The sequence below is a fragment of the Cyanistes caeruleus genome, chromosome 27 (assembly GCF_971803275.1).
Source record: "Cyanistes caeruleus chromosome 27, bCyaCae1.hap1.1, whole genome shotgun sequence".
Classification (NCBI taxonomy): Eukaryota; Metazoa; Chordata; class Aves; order Passeriformes; family Paridae; genus Cyanistes; species Cyanistes caeruleus.
The window spans coordinates 4,449,681-4,477,449 of record NC_141727.1 but is presented as its reverse complement, the minus strand read 5'-3'; the positions used below and the strand labels follow the sequence as shown (position 1 = coordinate 4,477,449).

The 27,769-nt window shown below is 67.7% G+C and overlaps 4 protein-coding genes across 22 annotated transcripts; 3 read left to right on the top strand and 1 right to left on the bottom strand.

Moving 5' to 3' along the window:
- The first annotated feature begins 783 nt into the window (after positions 1–783).
- Positions 784–9,570, top strand: SCRN2 (secernin 2). 9 transcript variants are annotated; one of them, XR_015279523.1, is made up of 10 exons: positions 784–844; positions 1,270–1,446; positions 3,371–3,552; positions 4,295–4,494; positions 4,605–4,820; positions 5,500–5,665; positions 5,738–5,915; positions 6,890–7,059; positions 7,384–8,333; positions 8,454–9,570. XR_015279523.1 is itself a non-coding variant. In XM_086864438.1 (9 exons), the coding sequence occupies exons 2-8, from the start codon at positions 1,276–1,278 to the stop codon at positions 7,046–7,048; spliced, it is 1,272 nt and encodes a 423-aa protein (XP_086720564.1). In that variant the 5' UTR covers positions 784–844; positions 1,270–1,275; the 3' UTR covers positions 7,049–7,059; positions 7,384–9,570. The 9 variants fall into 9 exon arrangements, 3 of the variants coding, with proteins under 3 accessions (XP_086720564.1, XP_086720565.1, XP_086720563.1); XR_015279524.1 differs by having other exon boundaries at positions 799–844; positions 1,275–1,446; XM_086864438.1 differs by having other exon boundaries at positions 7,384–9,570.
- LRRC46 (leucine rich repeat containing 46) lies at positions 7,066–10,711 on the bottom strand. Of its 6 annotated transcripts, none has more exons than XM_023942428.2 (9): positions 10,629–10,711; positions 10,254–10,325; positions 10,122–10,182; positions 9,930–10,038; positions 9,497–9,543; positions 9,269–9,378; positions 8,986–9,055; positions 7,743–7,930; positions 7,342–7,666 (listed from the first exon to the last, which is right to left on the bottom strand). In XM_023942428.2, the coding sequence occupies exons 2-9, from the start codon at positions 10,282–10,284 to the stop codon at positions 7,362–7,364; spliced, it is 921 nt and encodes a 306-aa protein (XP_023798196.2). In that variant the 5' UTR covers positions 10,285–10,325; positions 10,629–10,711; the 3' UTR covers positions 7,342–7,361. The 6 variants fall into 6 exon arrangements, with proteins under 6 accessions (XP_023798194.2, XP_086720575.1, XP_086720576.1 ...); XM_086864451.1 differs by having other exon boundaries at positions 10,570–10,658; XM_086864452.1 differs by lacking the exon at positions 10,629–10,711 and adding an exon at positions 10,520–10,607.
- A 16-nt stretch (positions 10,712–10,727) lies between these two features.
- MRPL10 (mitochondrial ribosomal protein L10) lies at positions 10,728–14,793 on the top strand. Of its 3 annotated transcripts, XM_086864447.1 has the most exons (5): positions 10,728–10,807; positions 11,467–11,639; positions 12,759–12,929; positions 13,004–13,148; positions 14,196–14,793. In XM_086864447.1, exons 1-5 carry the CDS (start codon positions 10,768–10,770, stop codon positions 14,438–14,440), a joined length of 774 nt encoding a protein of 257 aa, XP_086720573.1. In that variant the 5' UTR covers positions 10,728–10,767; the 3' UTR covers positions 14,441–14,793. The 3 variants fall into 3 exon arrangements, with proteins under 3 accessions (XP_086720573.1, XP_086720574.1, XP_086720572.1); XM_086864448.1 differs by lacking the exons at positions 10,728–10,807; positions 11,467–11,639 and adding an exon at positions 11,686–12,379 and having other exon boundaries at positions 12,481–12,929; XM_086864446.1 differs by lacking the exons at positions 10,728–10,807; positions 11,467–11,639 and having other exon boundaries at positions 11,686–12,929.
- A 787-nt stretch (positions 14,794–15,580) lies between these two features.
- On the top strand, positions 15,581–27,769 carry OSBPL7 (oxysterol binding protein like 7). Of its 4 annotated transcripts, none has more exons than XM_086864432.1 (23): positions 15,581–15,644; positions 16,551–16,743; positions 16,889–17,011; positions 17,144–17,197; positions 17,321–17,434; positions 17,518–17,628; positions 18,289–18,409; positions 18,487–18,590; positions 18,677–18,769; positions 18,854–18,983; positions 19,074–19,198; positions 19,314–19,394; positions 19,474–19,605; positions 21,852–21,942; positions 22,845–23,134; positions 24,381–24,518; positions 24,606–24,669; positions 24,763–24,841; positions 24,931–25,075; positions 26,329–26,470; positions 26,558–26,684; positions 26,773–26,895; positions 27,289–27,769. In XM_086864432.1, the coding sequence occupies exons 2-23, from the start codon at positions 16,651–16,653 to the stop codon at positions 27,395–27,397; spliced, it is 2,589 nt and encodes an 862-aa protein (XP_086720558.1). In that variant the 5' UTR covers positions 15,581–15,644; positions 16,551–16,650; the 3' UTR covers positions 27,398–27,769. The 4 variants fall into 4 exon arrangements, with proteins under 4 accessions (XP_086720558.1, XP_086720556.1, XP_086720557.1 ...); XM_086864430.1 differs by having other exon boundaries at positions 26,313–26,470; XM_086864431.1 differs by having other exon boundaries at positions 18,677–18,775.

Sequence of the window (27,769 nt, the reverse complement as noted above, 5' to 3'; positions counted from 1 at the left end):
GCCCACGGGGGGCTCTGACCCACGGGGGTGCGGGGGTGCCCACGGGGGGCTCTGACCCACGGGGGGTCTGACCCAAGGGGGCTCTGACCCAAGGGGGGTCTGACCCACGGGGGGCTCTGACCCACGGGGGGTTCCGACCCACGCGGGGCTCTGACCCAAGGGGGTTCTGACCCACGGGGGCTCTGACCCACGGGGGGCTCTGACCCACGGGGGGTTCTGACCCACGGGGGGCTCTGACCCACGGGACCCCCCCAGCACACACCCGGGTCCCCCGTCCCTGCCCCACGGGAGGAAAATTGGGATTCCTGTCCCTGAGCTCTTTTGGGAACGCCCCCGACCCACGCGGGTGCTGCTGTCGGTGTCGGTGCCGGTGTCGGTGTCGGTGTCGGTGTCGGTGCCGGTGCCGGTGTCGGTGTCACTGTCGGTGCCGGTGTCGGTGCCGGTGTCGGTGCCGGTGTCGGTGCCGGTGTCGGTGTCACTGTCGGTGCCGGTGTCACTGTCGGTGCCGGTGTCGGTGCCGGTGTCGGTGCCGGTGCCGGTGCCGGTGCCGGTGCCGGTGTCGGTGCCGGTGCCGGTGTCGGTGTCACTGTCGGTGCCGGTGCCGGTGCCGGTGCCGGTGTCGGTGTCACTGTCGGTGCCGGTGTCGGTGTCACTGTCGGTGCCGGTGTCACTGTCGGTGCCGGTGCCGGTGTCACTGTCGGTACCGGTGTCGGTGCCGGTGCCGGTCCCCGCCGCTGCCGCCGTGCGGCCTCCGGCCACCGGGCGCCGCCGTCGCCCGTCCGGGGCTGGACAGGGCGGGCCGGGGCGGGCCCGGGCAGCGGCGGCGGTGCGGGAGCAGCGGCAGGTCCGTGGGGACGGGAGGGCCCGCGCGGTCCCGGTTACCGGCGCTGGGAGGGAAGGGGGTCCGCTCCGCGGTCGGTGCTGGGGGGTCCCGGGTACCGGGGCTCCGCGGGGGGCGGCTCCGTTCGGTGCGGAGCCGCGGGGTCCCGGGGTGGGGGGTCCCAGATGTCCCCCAAGTTCCAGCGACCGCGTCACCCCACAGCCCCTCCGTGTCACCCCACAGCGACCCTGGGGACACATCCAGGACGGGGACGGGGGGGGGACATTCTCCTCGGTGCCCACCCCGCCATGGGGTCCCTGATGCCCCCCCAGCTCCAGACACCTCCTCATGTCTCCTGACCCCCCCACCCCGCCCCAAAGGGGCTCTGGGGACACCCCCAGGGCAGGGACAGGGGGTTGACATCGCCCTCGGTGCCCGCCCTGACCCAGTTTAGGATGGCAGGGCAGGCTCCCGTGCCCTCGTCCTGTGACTGTTTTGTGGCCCTGCCACCGCACACGGCGTCCCCCGCCGTCATCTTCGGCAAGAACGCCGATCGTCCCCGAGACGAGGTGCAGGAGATCGTCTATGTCCCCGCTGCCACCCACCGAGCTGGGGACAAAGTCCAGGTGAGACCGCGCTGCGGCCAGAGCGGCTGTAGGGGTCAGCGAGTCAGGTCAGCCCCGCTGTGTGTCCCCAACCCTGGGCTGGGGTGGCTGCAGGGACAGGGCAGTGTGTGCCAGGTGTCACCTCTGTGTCCCCCATCAGTGCACCCCCAGTGTGCCAGGTGTCACCCCCAGTGTGCCAGGTGCCACCCCAGTGTGCCAGGTGCCACCCCCAGTGTGCCAGGTTCCACCCCCAGTGTGCCAGGTGTCACCTCTGTGTCCCCCATCAGTGCACCCCCAGTGTGCCAGGTGTCACCCCAGTGTGCCAGGTGCCACCTCCAGTGTGCCAGGTGTCACCCCCAGTGTGCCAGGTGTCACCCCCAGTGTGACAGGTGTCACCCCCAGTGTGCCAGGTGCCACCCCCAGTGTGCCAGGTGTCACCTCCGTGTGCCAGGTGTCACCCCCAGTGTGCCAGGTGTCACCCCAGTGTGCCAGGTGTCACCTCCGTGTGCCAGGTGTCACCCCCGTGTGCCAGGTGCCACCCCCAGTGTGACAGGTGCCACCCCCAGTGTGCCAGGTGTCACCTCTGTGTCCCCCATCAGTGCACCCCCAGTGTGCCAGGTGTCACCTCTGTGTGCCAGGTGTCACCTCCGTGTGCCAGGTGCCACCTCCGTGTGCCAGGTGCCACCCCCAGTGTGCCAGGTGTCACCTCTGTGTCCCCCATCAGTGCACCCCCAGTGTGCCAGGTGTCACCCCAGTGTGCCAGGTGCCACCTCCAGTGTGCCAGGTGTCACCCCCAGTGTGCCAGGTGTCACCCCAGTGTGCCAGGTGTCACCCCCAGTGTGACAGGTGCCACCCCCAGTGTGCCAGGTGCCACCCCCAGTGTGCCAGGTGTCACCCCCAGTGTGCCAGGTGTCACCTCTGTGTCCCCCATCAGTGCACCCCCAGTGTGCCAGGTGTCACCCCCAGTGTGCCAGGTGCCACCCCAGTGTGCCAGGTGCCACCCCCAGTGTGCCAGGTGTCACCCCCAGTGTGCCAGGTGCCACCCCAGTGTGACAGGTGCCACCCCCAGTGTGCCAGGTGTCACCCCAGTGTGCCAGGTGTCACCTCTGTGTCCCCCATTAGTGCACCCCCAGTGTGCCAGGTGTCACCCCAGTGTGCCAGGTGCCACCCCCAGTGTGCCAGGTGTCACCCCCAGTGTGCCAGGTGCCACCCCAGTGTGACAGGTGCCACCCCCAGTGTGCCAGGTGCCACCCCCAGTGTGCCAGGTGTCACCCCAGTGTGCCAGGTGTCACCTCTGTGTCCCCCATTAGTGCACCCCCAGTGTGCCAGGTGTCACCCCCAGTGTGCCAGGTGCCATCCCCAGTGTGTCAGGTGCCACCCCCAGTGTGACAGGTGTCACCTCCGTGTGCCAGGGTGGCTGCAGGGACAGAGCACTGAGCGTGCCAGGTGTCCCCATGGTGTCCTCACAGTGTCCCTGCCATGTCCCTGCCGTGTCCCTCAGTGTCCCCACCATGTCCCCAGTGTCCCCACCATGTCCCCAGTGTCCCCACTGTGTCCCCTCCGTGTCCTCACTGTGTCCCTTCCGTGTCCCCACCGTGTCCCCACAGTGTCCCCACAATGTCCCCACAGTGTCCCCGCCATGTCCCCGCTCTGTCCTTGCTGTGTCCCCGCCGTGTCCCTGCTGTGTCCCCACGGTGTCCCCACGATGTCCCTGCTGTGTCCCCACGGTGTCCCCACGGTGTCCCCGCCGTGTCCCCACTGTGTCCCCACGGTGTCCCCGCTGTGTCCCCGCCATGTCCCCGCTGTGTCCCCGCTGTGTCCCCACGGTGTCCCCACGATGTCCCTGCTGTGTCCCCACGATGTCCCCGCTGTGTCCCCACGGTGTCCCCACGATGTCCCCACGATGTCCCCACGATGTCCCCACGGTGTCCCCGTGTCCCCGCAGTGCACGTACCTGCAGATCGAGCAGGCGGAGCGCACTCACGCCGTGGTGCTGAGCCGCCCCGCCTGGCTCTGGGGCGCCGAGATGGGCGCCAACGACTGCGGCGTCTGCGTGGGCAACGAGGGCGTGTGGACCCGCGAGCCACTGGGAGAGACAGAGGCGCTGCTGGGCATGGACCTGGTGAGGTGAGGAGGGTGGGGAGGATGAGGAGGGTGAGGATGCTGAGGATGCTGAGGATGATGAGGATGGTGAGGATGATGAGGATGGATGGTGAGGAGGGTGAGGATGCTGAGGATGATGAGGATGGACGGTGAGGAGGGTGAGGATGATGAGGATGGTGAGGATGGACAGTGAGGAGGGTGAGGATGCTGAGGATGATGAGGATGCTGAGGATGCTGAGGATGCTGAGGATGCTGAGGATGCTGGGGATGCTGAGGATGCTGAGGATGGACGGTGAGGAGGGTGAGGATGCTGAGGATGCTGAGGATGCTGAGGATGATGAGGATGATGAGGATGATGAGGATGCTGAGGATGCTGAGGATGATGAGGATGGACGGTGAGGAGGGTGAGGATGCTGAGGATGCTGAGGATGCTGAGGATGGACGGTGAGGAGGGTGAGGATGCTGAGGATGATGAGGATGATGAGGATGCTGAGGATGCTGAGGATGATGAGGATGGACGGTGAGGAGGGTGAGGATGCTGAGGATGATGAGGATGATGAGGATGGACGGTGAGGAGGGTGAGGATTCTGAGGATGATGAGGATGCTGAGGATGATGAGGATGATGAGGATGGATGGTGAGGAGGGTGAGGATGCTGAGGATGCTGAGGATGCTGAGGATGCTGAGGATGGACGGTGAGGAGGGTGAGGACAGCTGTCCCCGCTGTCCCAGCCCCTGGCGCTGTCTGACGGGCGCTGCCGGCGCAGGCTGGCTTTGGAGCGGGGCGGCTCTGCCCGGGAGGCGCTGGAGGTGATCACGGCTCTGCTGGAGCGCTACGGCCAAGGCGGGAGCTGCAAGGAGGAGCCGGTGCCCTTCGTGTACCACAACACCTTCCTGCTGGCCGACCGCACCGAGGCCTGGGTCCTGGAGACGGCCGGGCGCTACTGGGCGGCCCAGCGGATCCGCGGTGAGCGGGGACCGGGCGTGCTGGGAGCACGGGGTGACCCCGAGTGACCCCGAGTGACCCTGAGTGACCCCGGGTGACCCCTGAGTGACCCTTGGCCCCGGCTGGCACAGAGGGCAGCCGCAACATCTCCAACCAGCTGAGCATCGGCAGCGACATCACGGCGGAGCACGCGGGGCTGCGGGAGCGGGCGCGGAGCCAGGGCTGGTGGAGCGGGGACGGAGAGTTCAGCTTCGCGCGGGTGTTCTCCCTGGAGCAGCAGCCCCCGCGCATGGAGGCTGCCAAGGCGCGCTTCCAGGCAGGGAAGGAGCTGCTGCAGCAGCACGCAGGTGAGGACAGGGGTGGGACAGGGACAGGGGTGGGACAAGGACAGGGGTGGGACAGGGATTGGGACAGGGAGGGGGACAGGGACAGGACAAGGATAGGGACAGGAATCGGGATGGGAACAGGATGGGGACAGGGGTGGGGATGGGGACAGGAACGGGGACAAGAATGAGGATGAGGACAGGGGTGGGGACAGGACAGGGACAGGGACAGGGACAGGGACAGGGACAGGGACAGGGACAGGGACAGGGGTGGGGACACCCATCCACAGCTCCCCAAGGGCTGCTTCCACACTGGCAAGGAGCTCTTGGAAGCACTGAAGTGGAGACAGGGATGGGGACAGAGATGGGGACAGGGATGGGACAGGGATGGGGACAGGGATGGGGACAGGGATGGGGACAGGGATGGGGACTGAGATGGAGACAGGGATGGGGACAGTTATGGGGACAGGGATGGGGACAGGGATGGGGACTGAGATGGAGACAGGGATGGGGACAAGGATGGGGACAGGGATGGGGACAGGGATGGGACAGGGATGGGACAGGGATGGGGACAGGGACAGGAATACCCATCCACAGCTCCCCAAAGGCTGTTTCTGTGCTGGCACATCCCCAGTTCCCGGTCACAGGGCCCGGGGTGGGGACGGCCACCCACACCATGAGGTGGCTCTGCCTGTCCCTGCAGGTCACATCACGGCAGAGACGCTGATGTCCATCCTGCGGGACAAGGCCAGCGGGATCTGCGTGGACGCCGAGGGGTTCCGCACGGCCGGCAGCATGGTGTCCGTGCTGCCCCGCGACCCCGCCCTGCCCTGCGTCCACTTCTTCACCGCCACCCCGGACCCCTCCAGGTGGGGCCGAGCTGGGGACAGGGATGTGGCATTCCCGGGAATTCTGCTCTCTCACCCCAGCGTCCCCTCCAGGTCTGTCTTCAAGCCCTTTGTGTTCGTGGCCGGCATCAAGGCGGTGCCGCAGGTGAGATCCCCGACATTCCTGCAGGATCCCGCCAAGCAGATCCCCAGATTCCGGAGCTCCGTGGATCGGCGGCACGAGCTGTACCGCCGGCACCAGGCAGCGCTGGAGCTCATGGAGCAGGAGCCGGTACCGCAGAGCCCAGAGAGCCCAGAGACCCCACAGGGCCCAGAGAGCCCAGAGAGCCCAGAGACCCCACAGGGCCCAGAGAGCCCAGAGACCCCACAGGGCCCAGAGAGCCCAGAGACCCCACAGGGCACAGAGAGCCCAGAGACCCCAGAGACCCCACAGAGCCCAGACCCCACAGAGCCCACAGAGCCCAGAGACCCCACAGACCCCAGACCCCACAGACCCCAGAGACCCCACAGGGCACAGAGACCCCACAGGGCACAGAGAGCCCAGAGACCCCACAGACCCCAGAGACCCCACAGAGCCCACAGAGCCCAGAGACCCCACAGGGCACAGAGAGCCCAGAGACCCCACAGGGCACAGAGAGCCCAGAGACCCCACAGGGCACAGAGAGCCCAGAGAGCCCACAGGGCCCAGAGAGCCCAGAGACCCCACAGGGCCCAGAGAGCCCAGAGACCCCAGAGAGCCCAGAGACCCCACAGAGCCCAGAGAGCCCAGAGACCCCACAGAGCCCAGAGAGCCCAGAGACCCTACAGGGCACAGAGAGCCCAGAGACCCCACAGGGCCCAGAGAGCCCAGAGACCCCACAGGGCCCAGAGAGCCCAGAGACCCCACAGGGCACAGAGAGCCCAGAGACCCCAGAGACCCCACAGAGCCCAGACCCCACAGAGCCCACAGAGCCCAGAGACCCCACAGACCCCAGACCCCACAGACCCCAGAGACCCCACAGGGCCCAGAGACCCCACAGAGCCCACAGAGCCCACAGAGCCCACAGACCCCAGACCCCACAGACCCCAGAGACCCCACAGGGCCCAGAGACCCCACAGACCCCACAGACCCCTCAGACCCCACAGAGCCCACAGACTCCACAGACCCCTCAGACCCCTCAGACCCCACAGACCCCACAGACCCTTCCCCACCCTCCAATGGGATCAAACTCCCTGAGCTCTCTGATCCCACCCTGCTCCCCCCAGGAGCGGGGCCAGCAGCTCCTGCAGACGCTGCGGGGGCTGGAGCAGCAGGGCCTGGAGGGGATGAGGGAGCTGCTGGAGGGCTCCGTGCCCCCCTGCCCTGAGGAGCTGGCTGACCTCTTCTTCGACTGCGTGGAGGCCGAGATGAAGTTTTACACCTAAACCCCACACAGGTGGGTGGGCTCGGCTTCCCCCACGGCATTTTCCACGGGTAGGGAATCACAAAACATTCCCAGAGTCCCAAAACATTCCCAGAGCCCCACCCTGACCCTTCCTGGCTCCCTCCATGGGTCCCAGCCCCCAGTTTACCCTGGAGGGGTGGCCACGGCCTGGAATGAGGTGCAGGGGGAAGGACAGGGATGTGGGATGGGATTGGGAGCCCTGCCCACAGCCCCTTGTGCGCTTCCCCCCATTTCCAGCCCCTCAGGATGGCTGTAGGGTGACATCCAGCTGGATTGGGGTGGGAATAACGACTTTATTCCTTGCTGCTGCTGCAGGATATTTGGGATAACTGCCCATTCCCTGCTCCTTTGGCACCAGGCTCCTTCTCCAGAGCCTTGCCTGGGGGCTGGATGGCGCCAGGAGCTCGCTGGGACACCCTGGATGCTGGCAGAGGTGACAGCTGTGCCCCTTGGGGACAGAGCTGGCCCTGCCCCGGGTCCAGCAGCAGAGCCCGGAGCTCCCGCAGCTCCTCCAGCCGGGCCCGGTGCTCCTCCAGGCTCTTCCTCCGCCTCCACCGCGCCCGTCCCGCCAGCTCCCGGTGCACATCCTGCAGGAAATCTGCCAGGACGGGAATTCCAGGAGATGTGGCACTGCCAGACCAAGAGTGCCGCGTGTCCTGTCCCCGTCCGGGCACCTTTGTCCACGGTGAAGGGAATCCTCAGCTCAGGGAACAGCTCCTCATCCTCCTCCTCCTCCTCCTCCTCCTCCTCCTCCTTGCTGCTGCTGCAGGAGCCTCCTCCTGCCTCTTCCCGAGCCGTGTCTCCATGGATTGGCTGGGAATCCAGCTGCAGGAGGTGGGGCAGGGCTGCCACCACCAGATCCCTGCGGGAAAAAAACCAAGGAAAAGCCAAATTCTCTGCAGCCGTGGGATTGGGAGTGGGTGTTCCATCCTCCCTCAGCCCACCGGAGCCTGGCCTGGGTGGAGAGCGGGGATTCACATCCCTGGGGTTTGGGGAGCGGGGATTCACATCTCTGGGGTTTGGGGAGTGGGGATTCACATCTCTGGGGTTTGGGAATCAGGAATTCACATCCCTGGGGTTTGGAGAGCAGAAATTCACATCCCTGGGGTTTGGAGAGCAGGGATTCACATCCCTGGAGTTTGGGAATCAGGAATTCACATCTCTGGGGTTTGGGAATCAGGAATTCACATCCTGGGGTTTGGAGAGCAGGGATTCACATCCCCAGGATTTGGAGAGTGGGAATTCACATCCCTGGGGTTTGGGGAGTGGGAATTCACATCCCTGGGGTTTGGAGAGCAGGGATTCACATCCCTGGGATTTGGAAAGCAGGGATTCACATCCTGGGGTTTGGAGAGCAGGGATTCACATCCCTGGGGTTTGGGGAGTGGGAATTCACATCCCTGGGGTTTGGAGAGCAGGGATTCACATCCTGGGGTTTGGAGAGCAAGGATTCACATCCCTGAGGTTTGGAGAGCAGGGATTCACATCCTGGGGTTTGGAGAGCAGGAATTCACATCCTGGGGTTTGGAGAGCAGGGATTCACATCCTGGGCTTTGGTGGGACAGGCTGTGTTTGGTATTTCATGGAATGGTTTGTGTGGGAAGGGAACCTTAAATCCCATCCAGTTCCATCCAGGGATGCATCCCACTACCCCAGCGTGCTCCAAAGCTCTCCTGGCACACTTCCAGGGATCCAGGGGAAGCCACAGCTTCTCTGGGAATTCCATCCCATCCCCTCCCCACCCTCCCAGCCAGGAATTCCTTCCCAATGGGGGAATCCACATCCCCTTGTCCTGTCACTCCATCCCTTCTCCAAAGTCCCTTTCCCAGCTCTCTTGGAGGTACTGAAAGGCCACAGTTTGGTCACCCCGAGGCTTCTCCCGGTTTTTGGGGGGTTGTTCTCCCCCTCCTGCCCCACCTGTATCCGTCCTGCCGGCTGCACTCGTTCCCGGTCAGGTCGAGGATCCGGAGGCTGCGGGGCAGCTCCTCTGCCGGGATAAAGGGAATGACAGAGCTGGGAGCTGAGCCCCTCCAGCCCAAATTCCTGCTCCCCCCAAACCCCCCCACAGCGCTTCCCTCCCTCCCCAGGCAACTCCCAAAGCAGCGTTTCACCCCCACGCCCGGGGAAACTGAGGCAGGGAGGGCGGGAATGGGAATTCCAGCAATCCTGGCAGCCCCCTGGATCCGTCCCTGCTCCCCACCTGCGTCCAGAGCCCGGATCTGGTTGTGGGACAGGTCCAGGGCGCTCAGGTGGGGCAGGGCCTGCAGGTTTTCCACCCTCTGGATGCGGTTCCCAGCCAGGCAGAGGAACCTGGAGGGCACAGGGAGGGTGAGATGTCACAGCCCCACCTGGCCCCAAGGGCTGGAATTTGATCCCACTTTTTTCCCAGAGAACCCATGGAAATCTTTGGGAGCAAGAGCTGCTGTACCTCAGGTTGGGAAAAGACTCCAAATTCTCGATCTTCTCAATTTGGTTCTGGGAAATAAAATAGCAAAACCCCAACGTGTTTTTTTGTTTGGGTTTTTTTGTTTTTCTTGTCTACTGCGTGAAAAATTGCATTTTGGGAACGCTCTGGGATTGCTCCAACCAATGCTGGAGGCAACACGACATCCCACAGGAGGTTCTGGACAGGGAATGGGGTGGGGAGGACACAGAGAGACCCCGAAATTCAGGACCCTGAGCACCCTCAGGTTGGGTTTGGAAACGCTGGAATTCCAGTGGGGTTGGCATCGGCCGGGAGGGAACGGGGAGAGACCTCCAGAGTGGGTCTGGGAGGGGGAGAAAATCTGGGAGGATGGAGGAAAACCGTTCCCTTCTGGGTTTTGGGGAGGGAAAACGGGAGCAGAGCCGGGGTTTGACACCTGCTGCAGGTAGAGGCTGTGGATCTCCGCCATCCTCCGGAGTTTCCCGATGCAGGAAATGTTCTCCCGATCCAAGCGGAGGGTGGAGGTGGGCAGCGGCCCTGTGGGGCTACAGGAACACACAGGGGGGGTTTTTGGGGTGTCCTGAACCCCCTCCTCTCCCTGCCAGCCCAGGCTGCGTGGGATCCTCACCAGATGCGGGTGGTGACCAGGCTGTCGCTCAGGGTCACTCCTGGCCGTGTCCCCTCGGGGGCTGTGGGGATTGCGGGTGAGGGTCCAGGCCAGGGGTGCAGCCCCCCTGTCCCCTCCCAATGTCTCACTCACCCCCACACGGGCTGTCCCCTTGCTCAGCCATGGGTGACCCGGGGGCTCCTTGTCCCCTCCTCGGGTGGGGGTCTGAGGGAAAAGAGGGTGAAAAAGCTGCGGATTGGGGGTGTCAGGATTGCAGGGATGGGGGGCAGTGCTGGGACCCCCTCCCCATAACCCAGGGGGATTGTGGCGCTGGAATTGAGGGGAGCAGCGGGAGCCCCGGGGTGGGGATCCCAGAGACCCCCGGGATGGGGAGGGGGGGCACTGGGACCAGGCCTCACTGGATGGGAGAGCTCATAGAGACCCCTGAAATCGAGCCACGGCAGCTCACCGAGCCGGTACCACGGGTTTGGGGTACAAAGAGCCCCGGAAAGGCCAGGGGGGGCTCACCGGGAGCGGTTCCCCGGTTTTGGGGCTCCGTTCCCTCACTTCGCGGGGCTCGGAGGCGCCCAGGCCGCGCCGTTGCTATGGAGACGGGGCGCACCGGAAGTGGCGGGTCCTCCGCCTTCCCACAAGCCCTTGCACCAAGATGGCGGCGCTGGGAGGCGGCGGGACGCGATGGCGGCGGGGTGAGAGACCGGGAACGGGAACGGGACAGGAATGGGAATAGGAACGGGACTAGAACGGGAGAGGGAATGGGAATAGGAACGGGACTGGGACGGGAATAGGAACGGGAACGGGGCTGGGACAGGAAGGGGAACGTGAGAGGGACAGGGACGGTGACAGGGGCCTGGAATGGGAACGGGAACGGGAACGGGAGAAGGACAGAGACTGGGATCTGGAATGGGAACGGGACTGGGGCAGGAATGGGAACGGGAACGGGAACGGGAGAAGGACAGAGACTGGGATTTGGAATGGGAACGGGACTGGGGCAGGAATGGGAACGGGAACGGGAATGGGAACAGGAATGGGAGCGGGAGAGGGACAGGGACCGGAATTTGGAACAGGAATGTGAACAGGAGAGGGAACGGTACAGGGGCCTGGAATGGGAACGGGACCGGGACAGAGAACGGGAATGGGAGCGGGTTTGGGGCAGGAACCGGGGCGAGGACTGGGAGCGGGCCCGAGGCAGGGCCGGAGCCGGGAGTCCCGCAGCGCTGGGGAGCGCCCAGTGTCGGTGTCGGTTCCGGTCCCGGTGTCGGTTCCGGTCCCGGTGCCGGTGCCGGTCCCGGTGCCGGTGCCGGTCCCGGTGCCGGTGCCGGTGCCGGTGCTGAGCGCTGCCCCGCAGCCTGGCTGCCCGCCCTGCAGCTGCTGCGGCGCGGCTCCAAGGCGGTGACGCGGCACTGGAAGGCGATGCACCTGCAGCGGCAGAAGCTGCTGGCCCTGACCGAGTTCCTGCCCCCGCGGCCGGCCGTGCCCCCGCGCTGCCTGCCCCGCCACGGCACCGGCCACCAGCGCCAGGTGAGGCACGGCACCGGCACCGGGAGGGGGTTCCTGCGGGTCTGGGCACGGCGGGGGGACACAGCTCGGCCTGGCCTGCACAGGGTGTGGGGTGCTGTGGGTTGGGAGGTGCTGGGAGCAAGGGGAGTCCCCGTCTGTGGAGTTTTGAGATCTGTGGGATCACCTCAAGATCCACGGGATCACCTTGAGATCCTTGGGAACACCTTGAGATTGATGGGAACACCTCGAGGTTCATGGAAACACCTCAAGATCCATGGGAACACCTTGGGGTCCATGGGAACACCTCGAGGTCCCTGGAAACACCTCGAGGTCCCTGGAAACACCTCGAGGTCCATGGGAACACCTCGAGGTCCATGGGAACACCTTGAGATCCTTGGGAACACCTTGAGATCGATGGGAACACCTCACAACCCTTGGGACCATCTCCCCCCAGCACCTCCAGCTGTGGGATCACAGCGGGGTCTCACGCCATCCCCCTTCCCCACATCCCCCATTCCCCAATCCCCACATCCCCCATTCCCTGTTCCAGGATGTTCCCAAATCCCCCATTTCCCATTCCCACACCCATCCCAGCCCCAGGAGGTTCCCAAATCCCCCATTCCCCAATCCCAAATCCCCCATTCCAGCCCCAGGATGTTCCCAATCCCCCATCCCAGCCCCAGGAGGTTCCCAAATCCCCCATTCCCCAATCCCAAATCCCCCATTCCAGCCCCAGGAGGTTCCCAAATCCCCCATTCCCTGTTCCCAATCCCCCATCCCAGCCCCAGGAGGATGGCTACGCGCGGGTCCTGCGGCTGTAGGGTTCCCCCAATCCCAGATCCCCCATTCCCAGTCCCAGGAGGTTCCCAATCCCCCATTCCCTGTTCCAGGAGGTTCCCAATCCCCCATTCCCTGTTCCCAATCCCCCATCCCAGCCCCAGGAGGACGGCTATGCGCTGGTGCTGCGGCTGTAGGGGTCCCAAATCCCCCATTCCCTGTTCCCAATGCCCCATCCCAGCCCCAGGAGGACGGCTACGCACGGGTGCTGTGGCTGTAGGGTTTCCCCAATCCCAAATCCCCCATTCCCCAATCCCAAATCCCCCATCCCAGTCCCAGGATGTTCCCAATCCCCCATCCCAGCCCCAGGAGGACGGCTACGCGCGGGTGCTGCGGCGCCAGGCCGAGGAGGCTCTCCGTGGCAGCCGCATGGTGGCCGTGTGCCAGTTCAACTCGCTGCCGGACGAGGACATGGCCACGCTGCGGCACTTCCTGCGCAAGCACAACATCCACGTCAAGTTCGTCCTCAACGAGGTGAGCCCCGCTCCCCGCGGGGGGCTCAGGGGGATCCCGCTGCTCCCCGAGCCTGATCCCCAGGCGTTTCCCAGATTATCCGGCCGGTGCTGGCGCAGTCCGAGCTGAGGAACCTGCTGCCGCTGTTCGTGTGCCGTAACGTGCTGCTGGTGAGCCCCGAGGCGCGCGCCAGGGAGATGCTGCGGGTGCTGAAGGGGGTGCCGCAGCTCGTGCTGCTGGGTGAGAGCCTTCCCCGGGCTGGGAGCGCCGAGCAGGGCTGCTCCGGGCTGGGAATGGGGGTTTGGGGTGGGGGTTTGGGGTGGGAATGGGGGTTTGGGCTGGGAATGGGGCTGGGAATGGGGGTTTGGGCTGGGAATGGGGGTTTGGGGTGGGGGTTTGGGGTGGGAATGGGGGTTTGGGCTGGGAATGGGGCTAGGAATGGGAGTTTGGGGTGGGAATGGGGCTGGGAATGGGGGTTTGGGCTGGGAATGGGGGTTTGGGCTGGGAATGGGGGTTTGGGGTGGGGGTTTGGGCTGGGAATGGGGGTTTGCGGTGGGGGTTTAGGGTGGGAATGGGGGTTTGGGGTGGGAATGGGGGTTTGGGGTGGGAATGGGGCTGGGAATGGGGGTTTGGGCTGGGAATGGGGGTTTGGGCTGGGAATGGGGCTGGGAATGGGGGTTTGGGGTGGGAATGGGGGTTTGGGCTGGGAATGGGGCTGGGAATGGGGGTTTGGGGTGGGAATGGGGGTTTGGGGTGGGGGTTTGGGCTGGGAATGGGGCTGGGAATGGGGGTTTGGGGTGGGAATGGGGGTGGGAATGGGGGTTTGGGGTGGGGGTTTAGGGTGGGAATGGGGGTTTGGGGTGGGAATGGGGGTTTGGGCTGGGAATGGGGTGGTAATGGGGGTTTGGGGTGGGAATGGGGGTTTGGGGCTGGGAATGGGGCTGGGAATGGGGGTTTGGGGTGGGAATGGGGGTTTGGGGTGGGAATGGGGGTTTGGGCTGGGAATGGGGTGGTAATGGGGGTTTGGGGTGGTAATGGGGGTTTGGGGCTGGGAATGAGGGTTGGAAATGGGGGTTTGGGGTGGGAATGGGAGCCCATCAGTTGGGAAGCTCATCCAGGACTTGGAAGGAGGATCCAGGGCTGGGAATGAGGGCCCAGGACTGGGAATGACTCCCCCTGAGGGAGCTGTGTCCATGCAGAGGAGGGGTGGGCAGCCTGCAGGGCCGAGCAGTCCCTTCCCCAAAGGTCTGGAATATTCCATGCCCATCCCGAGCTGCCCTTTTCCAGGCGCCTGCATCGATGGCACCATCCTGAGCCGGCAGGGAGTGGAGAACTTCGCCCGGCTGCCGTCCCTGGAGGTGTCCCAGGGGCAGACGGTGGCAGCCCTGTCCCTGCTGTGCTCCCAAACCTCCTCCCTGCTCCAGCGGGGTCCCGCTCACCTCACGGCGCTCCTGGACGAGCACATCCGACGGCTGCGGGACGCGGGGGGAGCCGCCGAGCCTCCCCCGGGCCGGAGCTCCGGGAATCACTGACGCTGGAAACGGAGAACCAATTCCTTCCCTGGCCGTGGGAGCCCCCAGGATAAGGGATTGGAGGATGATGGACACAATTCCCATGGAATCAGCTCCAGAATGGGCTGGTCAGGGACTGGAGGTTTGGCACTGAGGCCCCGCCAGTCCCTTGTGCTCCTTTGGGAACATCCCAGCGGCGTTCCAGCTGAGATCAGGGATCTCTGGGATCAGCCAGCGGAGGAGGAGCGCGGGATGGACCCTCCCAGGGGGATTTTGGGCGCTCCCAGCCCCGTGCCTTGGGAATTGGGGGTGTGCTGTAACACTGATCCCAGCCTGGGATCGCCGTGGTGTCCATTAAAGTGTCTGGAAATGCTGAGGCCTTGTCTGGAATTTTGGGGAGTGGCTGGGGGGGACGTTCCTGCCCCCCGAGGGTGGGGAGAGAGGCCAGGGCTGCTCCAGGGCTCTGAGGGAGCAGAGCTGGGGGTGGGAGAGGGAAATGCCAGCGTGGAGGGGTGATCCCTCACACCCCCGTGGGTCAGTGACCCCCGTGGGACTCCTGTGGCTGGAAACAGCCCTGGGGTGGCGATTCCCGAGACTTCCATGGGGTGGCGATTCCCGGGATCCCCATGGGATGATCAGCCCCGAGACCCCCCCCGTGGGCTGGTGATTCCCGGGACCCCCAAACCCACCCATGGGATGATGCTCCTGAGACCCCCAGCCATCCTGAGACCCCCGCGGGTTGGGGTCCCCACCCATGGGATGATGCTCCTGAGACCCCCAGCCATCCTGAGACCCCCGCGGGTTGGGGTCCCCACCCATGGGATGATGCTCCTGAGACCCCCGCGGGTTGGGGACCCCACCCATGGGATGATGCTCCCGAGACCCTCAGCCATCCCGAGACCCCCGCGGCTTGGCGATTCCCGGGACCCCCCCGGTGTGTCGCTGATCCCCGAGACCCTCATGGGTCGGTGATCTTCGAGACCCCCTCCCCCCGGGAACGCCCAACCCCGGGACCCCCGCGCGGCGCCGCCTCTCCCGGGACCCCTTTCCCCGGGGCTGCCCCGGTTCCGTGCGGGCGCTCTCGGTGTCCCGGCGGCTCCGGTCCTCCACGGAGCAGGGGGCAGAGCCGAGCGGCTCCGGACCGCCCTCCGTGTTCCGCTTCCTGCCGCCGCCGCCGCCGGGCAGGATGCGCCCGGCCCCCGCCGCCCTCCCGCCGCCCGCCCAGGTGAGCACCGGCCACGGGCACCGGGCGGAGCTCCGGCCCCGCCACCCCCGGCCCCCGCCGCCCCGAGGGGTGACACCGCCGCGGGGACACGGGGATGGGCTTTTCCCCTCGCGGGGGATGGAGACCCCCGGGGGTACCGGCAGAGCGCGGCTCCGGTGCGGGAGCTCGGTGCCCATCCCCGGTAGCACCTGCGGGAGGGAGCCCGGAGACCCTCGGTGCTCTCCCCTCGGAGCTGCGGGGCGCGGAGCCGCCGGGGCCGGTGCCGGCTTGTCTACGGCAGCGTGGTTATCTGCCGGTGCCGTGGTTACCGGCGCCGTGGCCGTCGGTACGGCGGTGCCCGGTGCCCCGGTTACCGGCACGGTGATCACCGGTACCGGGGCTTGGCCGCTGTCCCGCGGTTATCCCAGGATCCACCCTGCAGCAGCGGCCGGGACACACGGGTGCCCCTTTAGGGACAGCGCCAGAGGGGATGGCAGGGCCAAGCAGAAGCTTCCCCGTGCCTCAGTTTCCCCCCGTGGAATCGTGAAGGGCAAAGGGAGCAAACGCCCTGCCGGGAGAGCGCCGGGCTTTGGAGGGGTCGTGTCCTGGCCCGGGGGTGCCGGATGGAGCAGGGGTCGGTCCCGGTCTTTGCCCCGGTGCCGCCCTCCCGGCTGTGCCGCGCTTGCCCGGTGGCAGCCGGTCCCTGGGGCGGCGGGGCCGGACTCTGACCCCGGAGCGGGCGGCGCAGCCGAGATAGCGCTGGGCGGGTCAAAGGCTCCGGCTCACGCAGAAGTTTCTGGGTGCCGGCGGCGGTGCCATGCAGGGTCCCCCGGGAGCAGGGGACAGCGGGGTCCCTGCCAGCCCCTGTCCCGGTGAGGCTGCGGACGCTGTCCCGGAGCTCCCTGACCCGCCGGTCCCTCCCCGCAGCGGCTCCCGCCGTGACGGCCGAGCTCGGACCCCCGGCCCCGCAGCCCGGACGGGAGGGGGGGCTCGGACCGGTGCCCCCGGCCCCCTCTGCTCGCCGGCCATGGGCAGCCACGAGAAGGACCCGTCCTCTCCGAAAAGAGCCCTGTCCCGCTCCAACAGCACCGTGTCTTCCAAGCACAGCAGCGTCCAGCAGGTCGGAGCATTTGGATCTGGGGGGGCTCCGAAGGAGCAGGGGGAGGCTTTGGGGGGGGCTTTACCCCCAAATGTCCCTGCCTGAGGACGAGGTGGGCAGCAGCCTGTGGTGCTCGGGGACCGCCGTGCTGACGCCGTCCCCGCAGGGCTCGGAGAGCTGGGAGGTGGTGGAGGAGCCCCGAGGCCGGGGCAGCCCCGGGCAGCGGCCGCAGCGGCACGAGGGGTACCTGCTCAAGAAGAGGAAATGGCCCCTCAAGGGCTGGCACAAGGTAAACGGCAGAGCCGGCGCCAGGAGCCGTCATCCCGGCTGGTCCTGGATTTGGCTGGAGGGGGGGGGGTCGCTGGAGGGGCTGAACCCCCTCCCCCAAAAAACCCCCCCACGCTTTCCCCTCCGTCCCCAGCGGTACTTCGTGCTGGAAAACGGGATCCTGAAATATTCCACCACGCGGCAGGACGTGAGTGTGTGCCCTGGCTGTGGCCACGCAGCCTCCCCGGGGGGGCTCAGGGCTGGGGACACCCCCGTGGCCCCCCTGAGGAGGGGGGGTCCCCCCCTGACAGGCGTCCCTGGGCTCCCCCAGGTCCTCAAGGGCAAACTGCACGGCGCCATCGATGTCCGGCAGTCCGTCATGTCCGTCAACAAGAAGGCGCAGAGGGTTGACCTGGACACGGAGGACAACATTTATCACCTCAAGGTGCCACTGTGGGGCTGGAGCTGGGACGGGACAGGGTTGGGGACATCGGGTCGTGTCCCCCACTACTCGCCCGTGTCCCCCAGATCAAGTCCCCGGAGCTGTTCTCCAGCTGGGTGAGCAGCCTCTGCAGCCACCACCAGGGCGAGCGGCCGGAGCTGTGTCCCCCGGGGGGTCCCGCGGGGACAAACACGCAGGTGGGTGACAGCTCGGGGTGACAGCTCGGGGTGACAGCTCGGGGTGACAGTTCGGGGTGACAGCTCAGGGTGACGGCTCGGGGTGACAGCTCGGGGTGACAGTTTGGGGTGACAGCTCGGGGTGACAGCTCGGGGTGACGGCTCGGGGTGACAGCTCGGGGTGACAGCTCGGGGTGATGGCTCGGGGTGACAGCTCGGGGTCACGGCTCAGGGTGACAGCTCGGGGTGACGGCTCGGGGTGACAGTTCGGGGTGACAGCTCGGGGTGATGGCTCGGGGTGACGGCTCGGGGTGACAGTTCGGGGTGATGGCTCGGGGTGACGGCTCGGGGTGACAGCTCGGGGTGACAGCTCGGGGTGACAGCTCGGGGTGACAGCTCGGGGTCACGGCTCGGGGTGACAGCTCGGGGTCACGGCTCGGGGTGACGTCTCAGGGTGATGGCTCGGGGTGACGGCTCGGGGTCACGGCTCGGGGTCACGGCTCGGGGTGACGGCTCAGGGTGACAGTTCGGGGTGATGGCTCGGGGTGACAGTTCGGGGTGACAGCTCGGGGTGACAGCTCAGGGTGATGGCTCGGGGTGACGGCTCAGGGTGACAGCGCCAGGCAGAGCCCGGCCAAGCGGCTCCTGACAGCGATCCATGCCCTCTGTGCCCCGCTGCAGGGCCAGTGGACTCGGATCCTGCCCTCGGGCAGTGCCCCCGCCCTGTCCACGCTGGCCAGCTCCCGGGACAAGGTGGACGCCTGGCTGAAGGACAGCGAGGGGCTGGAGCGCTGCTCGGCCGGTGAGCGGGGCCCGAGGGGGCGGGCAGGGCCGGGGGGGTGCCCCGGACCCCCTCGCTGACCCCGCTGCCCCTGGCAGAGCTGTCGGAGTGCCAGGCCAAGCTGCAGGAGCTGACGGGAATGCTCCAACACCTGGAGGCTCTGCACCGCATCCCCTCGGCCCCGCTCATCTCCGGCAGCCAGGTGAGAGGGGACAGCCGGCTCAGGGGGTCCCGTGGCCCCCCCTTCCTGGGGAGGGTCCGGCTGCAGCCCCCTCCTCTCCCTCACAGCCCTCGGCCGCCACGGAGAGGCCGAAGAAGGGCCGGAGGACCACCAAGATCTGGTGCACGCAGAGCTTCGCCAAGGACGACACCATCGGCAGGGTGAGGGTGAGCTGGACCCCCCCAGCCCCGGCTCTGCCACCGCCTGGGCTCGGAGCCCCCCAGGTGACCCCCGTGTCCCCCCAGGTGGGCCGCCTGCACGGCTCTGTCCCCAACCTGTCCCGCTACCTGGAGTCGTCGCAGAGCCAGCTGCCCTTCGGCCTCCCCCCGGAGTACAGCCAGCTCCAGCGCAGCTTCTGGGTCCTGGCCCAGAAAGGTGCGACGGGACGGGCGGGGCTGAGCCTTGCTGGGGTTCTCAGGGGGGTTTTGGGGTGCTGACCCGAGTGCCGCCCGTGTCCCCCGGCAGTGCACGGCTCGCTCAGCAGCGTGGTGGCCGCGCTGGTGGCCGAGAGGAGCCGTCTGGAGGAGATGCGGCTGGCGCTGGACAGGCAGTGTCCGGCCCCGCGCCCCGGCAGCGCCGGCACCGCCGGGGTGAGGAGCCACACGGGACCTTGGGGTGCTGCTCTTGGGGTCTCAGCAGGGTGCTGGGTGACCCCCGTCCCTGTCAGCCCTGCCCCGGCTCGGCTCAGCCTCCCCCTTCCCGCAGCCCGCCCTGCGCCGCTTCCACTCCCTCTCCGTCTCCTCCGACACCACCCTGGACTCCTTCGCCTCGCTGCACCCGGATGAGGTCAGGGGGGTGGGATGGGCGGGCTGGGGGTGCTGCGGGCCCCCCGGGCTGGGGGCTGAGCCGGTGGCTGTCCCCGCAGCCGGACGCGCTGCCCGCCAAGGGCCGGGAGCAGCAGCTCTCCAACCGCAGCATCGTCTCGCTGGCCGACTCCCACACCGAGTTCTTCGATGCCTGCGAGGTTTTCCTCTCCGCCAGCTCCTCTGAGAACGAGGTGCGGGGGGCTCTGCTGGGTGCGGGGCTCTGCTGGGTGTGGGGGGCTCTGCTGGGTGCGGGGGGCTCTGATGGGTGAGGGGCTCTGCTGGGTGAGGCGCTCTGCTGGGTGCGGGGCTCTGCTGGGTGCAGGGGCTCTGATGGGTGAGGGGCTCTGCTGGGTGAGGCGCTCTGCTGGGTGCGGGGCTCTGCTGGGTGCAGGGGCTCTGCTGGGTGAGGCGCTCTGCTGGGTGCGGGGCTCTGCTGGGTGCAGGGGCTCTGATGGGTGAGGGGCTCTGCTGGGTGAGGCGCTCTGCTGGGTGCGGGGCTCTGCTGGGTGAGGGGGCTCTGCTGGGTGCGGGGGCTCTGCTGGGTGCGGGGGGCTCTGCTGGGTGAGGCGCTCTGCTGGGTGCGGGGGGCTCTGCTGGGTGAGGGGCTCTGCTGGGTGAGGCGCTCTGCTGGGTGCGGGGGGCTCTGCTGGGCGGGGGGCTCTGCTGGGTGTGGGGGGCTCTGCTGGGTGCGGGGGGCTCTGATGGGTGAGGGGCTCTGCTGGGTGTGAGGGGCTCTGCTGGGCGGGGGGCTCTGCTGGGTGCGGGGGCTCTGCTGGGTGCGGGGGGCTCTGCTGGGTGTGGGGGGCTCTGCTGGGTGAGGGGGGCTCTGCTGGGTGCGGGGGGCTCTGCTGGGTGAGGGGGGCTCTGCTGGGTGCGGGGGGCTCTGCTGGGTGTGGGGGGCTCTGCTGGGTGAGGGGGGCTCTGCTGGGTGCGGGGGGCTCTGCTGGGTGAGGGGGGCTCTGCTGGGTGCGGGGGGCTCTGCTGGGTGCGGGGGGCTCTGCTGGGTGAGGGGGGCTCTGCTGGGCGGGGGGCTCTGCTGGGTGTGGGGGGCTCTGCTGGGTGAGGGGCTCTGCTGGGTGAGGGGGGCTCTGCTGGGCGGGGGGCTCTGATGGGTGGGGGGCTCTGCTGGGTGCGGGGGCTCTGCTGGGTGAGGGGCTCTGCTGGGTGCGGGGGGCTCTGCTGGGTGAGGGGCTCTGCTGGGTGTGGGGGCTCTGCTGGGTGAGGGGCTCTGCTGGGTGCGGGGGGCTCTGCTGGGTGCAGGGGCTCTGCTGGGTGAGGGGCTCTGCTGGGTGAGGGGCTCTGATGGGTGGGGGGCTCTGCTGGGCGGGGGGCTCTGCTGGGTGCGGGGGGCTCTGCTGGGTGAGGGGCTCTGCTGGGTGAGGGGCTCTGATGGGTGGGGGGCTCTGCTGGGCGGGGGGCTCTGCTGGGTGCGGGGGGCTCTGCTGGGCGGGGGGCTCTGCTGGGTGTGGGGGGCTCTGCTGGGTGAGGGGCTCTGCTGGGTGAGGGGCTCTGCTGGGTGAGGGGCTCTGCTGGGCGGGGGGCTCTGCTGGGTGAGGGGCTCTGCTGGGTGAGGGGCTCTGCTGGGCGGGGGGGGCTCTGCTGGGTGCGGGGGGCTCTGCTGGGTGAGGGGCTCTGCTGGGCGGGGGGCTCTGCTGGGTGCGGGTGACTCTGCTGGGTGTGGGGGGCTCTGCTGGGCGGGGGGCTCTGCTGGGTGAGGGGCTCTGCTGGGTGAGGGGCTCTGCTGGGTGTGGGGGGCTCTGCTGGGTGAGGGGCTCTGCTGGGTGTGGGGGGCTCTGCTGGGTGCGGGGGCTCTGCTGGGTGCGGGGGCTCTGCTGGGTGAGGGGCTCTGCTGGGTGAGGGGCTCTGAGGACCCCCTGCCACCCCTCGCTGCTCTGGGTTCATCTCCCCCCTCTCTCTCCCCCGCCCCAACTCATTAGCCGGCCCGGGAGCCGCTCCCCGTGTCCCCCCCAGCCCCGGGACCCCCCCCGCTCCCGGTGTCCCCCCCAGTCCCGGGACCCCCCCCGCTCCCCGTGTCCCCCCCAGCCCCGGGACCCCCCCCGCTCCCCGTGTCCCCCCCAGTCCCGGGACCCCCCCCGCTCCCCGTGTCCCCCCCAGCCCCGGGACCCCCCCCGCTCCCCGTGTCCCCCCCAGCCCCCCGCAGCCCCCTCCCTGCCCTCCCTCGGGGTCTCCGCACTCTCTGAGCCCCGTGGCGGGGGTCGGGAGCTGCCGGTGCCCCCCCGCCGCTGCTCCCCCACCCACACCCACCCCCCCCTCCCCATCCCGACACCCCCAGCCCATCCCAGCACCCCGGGGCTCATCCCACCCTTTCGGGGGGGGCCCTTCCCAGTAGCGCCCCACTCCTCTGTGGGGTCCCCCCCATATCCCCCCCATCCCCCCGGGACCCCCGAAGCCGCCGACGGTCCCTGCGCCTCCGCAGCCCTCGGAGGACGAGTCGTGCATCAGCGAGGTGACCACCAGCGTCTGCGAGGAGGCCACCGAGCCGGGGGGGCCGGGCCGCCCCCCGACGGGTACGGGGAGGGCCCCGGCGAGGGCGTGGGCAGCGGTGGAGTTTTGGAAGGGCCGTGTCCTGGTTTGGGGGTGCCGGACGGGGCCGATCCCGGTTTTTGCAGCCTCCCGGCTGTGCCACGGTTGCCCGGTGATGGCCGGGCCGTGCGGCGGCGGCAGGCGGGGGAAGGGGGGGCTCTGGAAATTCGGGGAACAGCGAACGGAGGGGACGGGTGTGCTCCCGGACAGCTCCGGGGAGGGGTTCGAGGGGAGGGGTTCGAGGGGAGGGGTTCGAGAGGAGGGATTCACCGGGGAGAGGTTCACCGGGGAGGGGTTCACGGAGAGGGATTCACCGGGGAGGGATTTAACGGGGAGGGGTTCGAGGGGAGAGATTTAACGGGGAGGGGTGCGAGGGATGGGGTTCGAGGGGAGGGATTTACCGGGGAGAGATCTACCAGGGAGGAATTCAAGGGGAGGGGTTCACGGAGAGGGATTCCCCGGGGAGGGATTTAACGGGGAGGGGTTCGAGGGGAGAGATTTAATGGGGAGGGATTCGAGGGGAGGGGTTTGAGAGGAGGGATTCACCGGGGAGGGGTGCGAGGGGAGGGATTCGAGGGGAGATGTTCACCGGGGAGAGATTTAACGGGGAGGGGTGCGAGGGATGGGGTTCGAGGGGAGGGATTTACCGGGGAGAGATCTACCAGGGAGGAATTCAAGGGGAGGTGTTCACCGGGGAGGGATTTACCGGGGAGAGATTTACCGGGGAGGGGTTCACGGGGAGGGATTCACCGGGGAGGGGTGCGAGGGATGGGGTTCGAGGGGAGATGTTCACCGGGGAGGGTTTCGAGGGGAGGGATTCGAGGGGAGATGTTCACCGGGGAGGGTTTCGAGGGTCACGGCTCCATCCCACCGCCGCTGCCCGCAGGAGCGGAGCGCCCGGGGGTGCCGGCGGAGCCGCCGCCGCTGGAGCCGCCGCTGGAGCTGCCGGGGCCGGACCCGCGGCGGAGGAGCCGCCTGCCCGCTCCCCCCGCGCCCTCGGGGGACGTGAGCCTGTGGGGGCTCCTGAGGAGCAGCGTGGGCAAGGACCTGTCCCGGGTGGCGCTGCCCGTGCAGCTGAACGAGCCGCTCAACACCCTGCAGAGGCTCTGCGAGGAGCTCGAGTACAGCGCGCTGCTCGACAGGGCCAGCCGCGCCCGGGACCCCCGGCAGCGCCTGGTGAGCAGGGACAGCGCGGGGACAGTGTGGGGACACTGAGGGGACAGTGTGGGGACAGCGCGGGGACAGCGTGGGGACACTGAGGGGACAGTGTGGGGACAGCGCGGGGACAGCGCGGGGACAGTGCGGGGACAGCGCGGGGACAGCGCGGGGACAGCGTGGGGACAGTGCGGGGACAGCGTAGGGACAGTGCGGGGACAGCGCGGGGACAGCGTGGGGACACTGAGGGGACAGCGCGGGGACAGCGCGGGGACAGCGCGGGGACAGTGCGGGGACAGCGCGGGGACAGCGCGGGGACAGCGTGGGGACAGTGCGGGGACAGCGTAGGGACAGTGCGGGGACAGCGCGGGGACAGCGTGGGGACACTGAGGGGACAGTGCGGGGACAGCGCGGGGACACTGAGGGGACACTGAGGGGACAGCGCGGGGACAGTGTGGGGACAGTGTGGGGACACTGAGGGGACAGCGCGGGGACAGCGTGGGGACACTGAGGGGACAGCGCGGGGACAGCGCGGGGACACTGAGGGGACACTGAGGGGACAGCGCGGGGACAGTGTGGGGACAGTGTGGGGACACTGAGGGGACAGCGCGGGGACAGCGTGGGGACACTGAGGGGACAGCGCGGGGACAGCGCGGGGACACTGAGGGGACACTGAGGGGACAGCGCGGGGACAGTGTGGGGACAGTGTGGGGACACTGAGGGGACATCGCGGGGACACCGAGGGGACACTGTGGGGATAACGTGGGGACACAGTGGGGACACCGAGAGGACAGTGCAGGGACACCGAGGGGACACCGCGGGGCCACTTGGGGAGCTTTGAGGCTTGAGGGGATCTGGGGGACACAGAAAAGCTCAGGGGATGTGGGAGCGGGGGGAACTCAGGGGACACTGGAAGTCTGGGGTGCTTTAGGGAGAATTTGGGGACACGGGGGAGCCCAAGGCCTTGTGGGGACAGGGAGAGTTTGGGGATTTTGGGGACACGGGGGAGCCCAAGGCCTTGTGGGGACAGGGAGAGTTTGGGGATTTTGGGGACACGGGGGAGCCCAAGGCCTTGTGGGGACAGGGAGAGTTTGGGGATTTTGGGGACACGGGGGAGCCCGAGGCCATGGCGGGACAGGGAGAGTTTGGGGACTGAGTGGGCTCAGAGGTGCTGGAGGACACCTGGACCTCCCGGGACTCACGGGAACGGGGCAGGACACGCGTGTGCCCGTCCCGGGCGTGGTGACAGCGGTGGCCGCGGTGACAGGTGTACGTGGCCGCCTTCGCCGTGTCCGCCTACGCCTCCACCTACTACCGGGCGGGCAGCAAACCCTTCAACCCCGTGCTGGGCGAGACCTACGAGTGCGTGCGGCCCGACCGCGGCTTCCGCTTCATCAGCGAGCAGGTGGGCACTGGGGGGGCCCTGGGGGGACACCCCGGGGATGGACGGGGCGCTGGAATGTCCCTCCTTGTCCCCCTGTCCCCGCCACAGGTCTCCCACCACCCTCCCATCTCCGCCTGCCACGCCGAGTCTGAAAACTTCATCTTCTGGCAAGGTGAGCGCCCGCCGGGGGGGCACCGGGAGGGTCCCCCCGAAGGGTGGGGGGCACTGGGGGGGGTCTCACCTCCTCCTCCTCCTGCGCCTCCAGACATGAGGTGGAAGAACAAATTCTGGGGCAAATCCCTGGAGATCGTCCCCATGGGCACCGTCAACGTCCAGCTGCCCAGGTGAGACCCCGGCAGGTGGGACCCCTCCCATCCCCACCCCCCCGCGCCCCTCGGCCCTCCGTGCCCACCCACGAGCGCGGTGGCCGCAGGACCGGGGACCACTACGAGTGGAACAAGGTGACCACGTGCATCCACAACGTGCTGAGCGGGCCGCGCTGGATCGAGCACTACGGCGAGGTGCTGATCCGCAACACCCGCGACGCCTCCTACCACTGCAAGCTCACCTTCTGCAAGGTGTGCCCGCCACGCCCCGCCCCTTCCTGCCCAGGCTCCGCCCACACGCTGCCCTGACCCCCACCCCCTCTGAATTATTACACCCCTGGCCCCGCCCCCTTCAGGTTAATTAGCCCAGCGCTGATTTGGTAATTAAACACTGTGTTGTTGTTCCGCCCCTTGTCTGGCCCCACCCCTCACTTATGGCTCCACCTCTTCCCAATAGCACCGCCCTTTCCCCCAGTAGCTCCGCCCCCTTAGTGCCCCACCCTTCCCCAATTTGTCAATCGCTCCTGGCCCATCCTATTCCCAGTAGCCCCGCCCCTTCCCAGTGACTCCTCCCATCACTGCCCCACCCTTTCCCAGTGACTCCACCCATCACTGCCCCGCCCTTTCCCAGTGACTCCACCCATCATTGCCCCACCCTTTCCCAGTGACTCCACCCATCACTGCCCCACCCTTCCCAGTGACTCCACCCATCACTGCCCCACCCTTTCCCAGTGACTCCTCCCATCACTGCCCCGCCCTTTCCCAGTGACTCCTCCCATCACTGCCCCACCCTTTCCCAGTGACTCCACCCATCACTGCCCCGCCCTTTCCCAGTGACTCCACCCATCACTGCCCCACCCTTTCCCAGTGACTCCACCCATCATTGCCCCACCCTTTCCCAGTAGCCCCACCCCTTCCCAATTACTCCACCCTTTCCAGAAGCTTCCTCTTCATGACCCCACCCTTTTCCCAGTAGCCCCCACTCTTTCTCAATAGCCCCACCTCTTTCCCATGGCCCCGCCCTCTCCCAAAGACCCCCAATGACCGCACAGTTTCCAGAAAACTCCTCCCATCACTCCTGGCCCCACCCTTTTCCCAATAGCCCCGCCCCTTCCCAGGACCCCACCCTGCCTCAATGACCCCACCTTATCATAGCCCCGCCCTTTCCCCAATAGCCACGCCCTCTCCCAATAGCCCCACCCTTCCTCAGTGACCCCACCCTGTCATAGCCACGCCCTCTCCCAATAGCCCCACCCTGCCTCAGTGACCCCACCCTGTCATAGCCACGCCCTCTCCCAATAGCCCCACCCTTCCTCAGTGACCCCACCCTGTCATAGCCACGCCCTCTCCCAATAGCCCCACCCTGCCTCAGTGACCCCACCCTGTCATAGCCACGCCCTCTCCCACCCTTCCCCATGGCCCCGCCCTTTCCCGCTGACCCCACCCCTCGCTCCCGGCCCCTCCCTCGGCTCCGGTCGCCCCCGCTCAGGTGCCGGTGGCCACAGGCCCGGTACTGGGGCGCGGGGGCCAACGAGGTTCAGGGGGCCGTGCTGAGCCGCAGCGGGACGGCCGTGGAGCGCCTGGCGGGCAAGTGGCACGAGGGGCTGCACCGCGGGCCCGCCCCGGGCCAGTGCGTCTGGAAAGCCAGTAAGGACCCGGGGAGACCACCCCGAGGGGGTTACCCCAGCCGGGGAGGGGTCTCTCAGCGCCCCCAAACCCCTCCCCGGTACGCAGACCCCATGCCCCGCGAGCACGAGAGGAATTACGGCTTCACCCAGTTCGCGCTGGAGCTGAACGAGCTGACCCCGGAGCTCCGCAGGGTCCTGCCCTCCACGGACACTCGCCTGCGGCCGGACCAGCGGTCAGCGGCGCCCCGGGAACGCGGGGCTGGGCTGGGGTGAGGCCGGCCGGCTCCTCACGGCCACGTCCTGGTGTCCCCCCACCCGCAGGTACCTGGAGGAGGGGAACGTGCCGGCGGCCGAGGCGCAGAAGCGCCAGATCGAGCAGCTGCAGCGGGACCGGCGCCGAGTGATGGAGGAGAACAACATCACCCACCAGGCCCGCTTCTTCAGGTCCGGGGGGGCTCCCAGGGCTGGGGGATCAGCGGGATGTGGGGCTCTCCTGGGGTGGGGAGACCTCCTGGGGGTCCTGAGGGCGCCTCTTGGCTCGGGGGGATGTGGAGACCCTTCCCAGGAGTCCTGGGAGCGCCCCATGGCTCGGGGGGTGCGGGGGTTTTAAGGGAATGGGGAGACCCCCATGGGGAGGGGGTCTTTAAGGGGACATTCAGGGGATGGGGAAAGCCCCCCGTGGGAGTCCTGAGGGGCCTCTGCGTGGTTCAGGGAGGATTGAAAGGATTGGGGAGACCTCATGGCTCGGAGGAGGAGTGTGGGGCATTCCGGGGGGGCTCTCAGGGCATGGGAGGACCCCCCCGGCGGTCCCCACCGTGCCCCCCACCCCACCGGCAGGCGTGTGACGGATGCCAGCGGCAAGGAGTCGTGGGTCACCAACAACACCTACTGGAAACTGCGCCTGGAGCCCGGCTTCGCCCACCTGGACAGCGCCGTGCTCTGGTAGCCACCCCCAAACCCGGGGGGTGCAGAGCCCCCCCAGCTCCTCACAGCAGTGCCCTGCAGCGGGGCTGGTCCCCCCCAGAATCCCACCCCCCCCACACCCCCTCACCCACCGCCTTTCCGAGCCGTTTTTGCCGGTGTTTCCATAAAACTGTGATGTAAAAACGGGAGGGGGGTGCTGGCGATGCCCCCCCAGCCCCGCCCCGCCCCAGGGCAGAGCCTTGGGGACAGCTGGCAGTGCCCCCCTGCCCTGGGGGCACACGATGGTAAAAGGGGAGGGTTTAGGGGGTCGCAGGGTGCCCGCGGGCGGGAAGACCCCACTGCCCCCCCCCCAAATTATGCACAGGGGCTGCGCTAATAAAGGCTGTGAAGAGTT

Bases quoted from the DNA above. Each gene is read 5' to 3' on its own strand.
- MRPL10 (XM_086864446.1), top strand. From the start codon at position 11,853: ATGGGAACACCTCGAGGTTCATGGAAACACCTCAAGATCCATGGGAAC. The intron at 12,930-13,003 runs GTGAGCCCCGCT...GGCGTTTCCCAG, and splicing joins TCAAGTTCGTCCTCAACGAG to ATTATCCGGCCGGTGCTGGC. The intron at 13,149-14,195 runs GTGAGAGCCTTC...GCCCTTTTCCAG, and splicing joins GCCGCAGCTCGTGCTGCTGG to GCGCCTGCATCGATGGCACC.
- LRRC46 (XM_023942426.2), bottom strand. From the start codon at position 10,284: ATGGCTGAGCAAGGGGACAGCCCGTGTGGGG. The intron at 10,183-10,253 runs GTGAGTGAGACA...CAATCCCCACAG, and splicing joins AGGGGACAGCCCGTGTGGGG to CCCCCGAGGGGACACGGCCA. The intron at 7,931-8,985 runs GTGGGGCAGGAG...TTTTTCCCGCAG, and splicing joins AGCCGGCAGGACGGATACAG to GGATCTGGTGGTGGCAGCCC.
- OSBPL7 (XM_086864429.1), top strand. From the start codon at position 16,651: ATGGGCAGCCACGAGAAGGACCCGTCCTCTCCGAAAAGAGCCCTGTCC. The intron at 18,410-18,486 runs GTGAGCGGGGCC...TGCCCCTGGCAG, and splicing joins GCTGGAGCGCTGCTCGGCCG to AGCTGTCGGAGTGCCAGGCC. The intron at 18,984-19,073 runs GTGCGACGGGAC...GTCCCCCGGCAG, and splicing joins CTGGGTCCTGGCCCAGAAAG to TGCACGGCTCGCTCAGCAGC.
- SCRN2 (XM_086864437.1), top strand. From the start codon at position 1,276: ATGGCAGGGCAGGCTCCCGTGCCCTCGTCCTGTGACTGTTTTGTGGCC. The intron at 3,553-4,294 runs GTGAGGAGGGTG...CTGCCGGCGCAG, and splicing joins CTGGGCATGGACCTGGTGAG to GCTGGCTTTGGAGCGGGGCG. The intron at 4,495-4,604 runs GTGAGCGGGGAC...CGGCTGGCACAG, and splicing joins GGCGGCCCAGCGGATCCGCG to AGGGCAGCCGCAACATCTCC.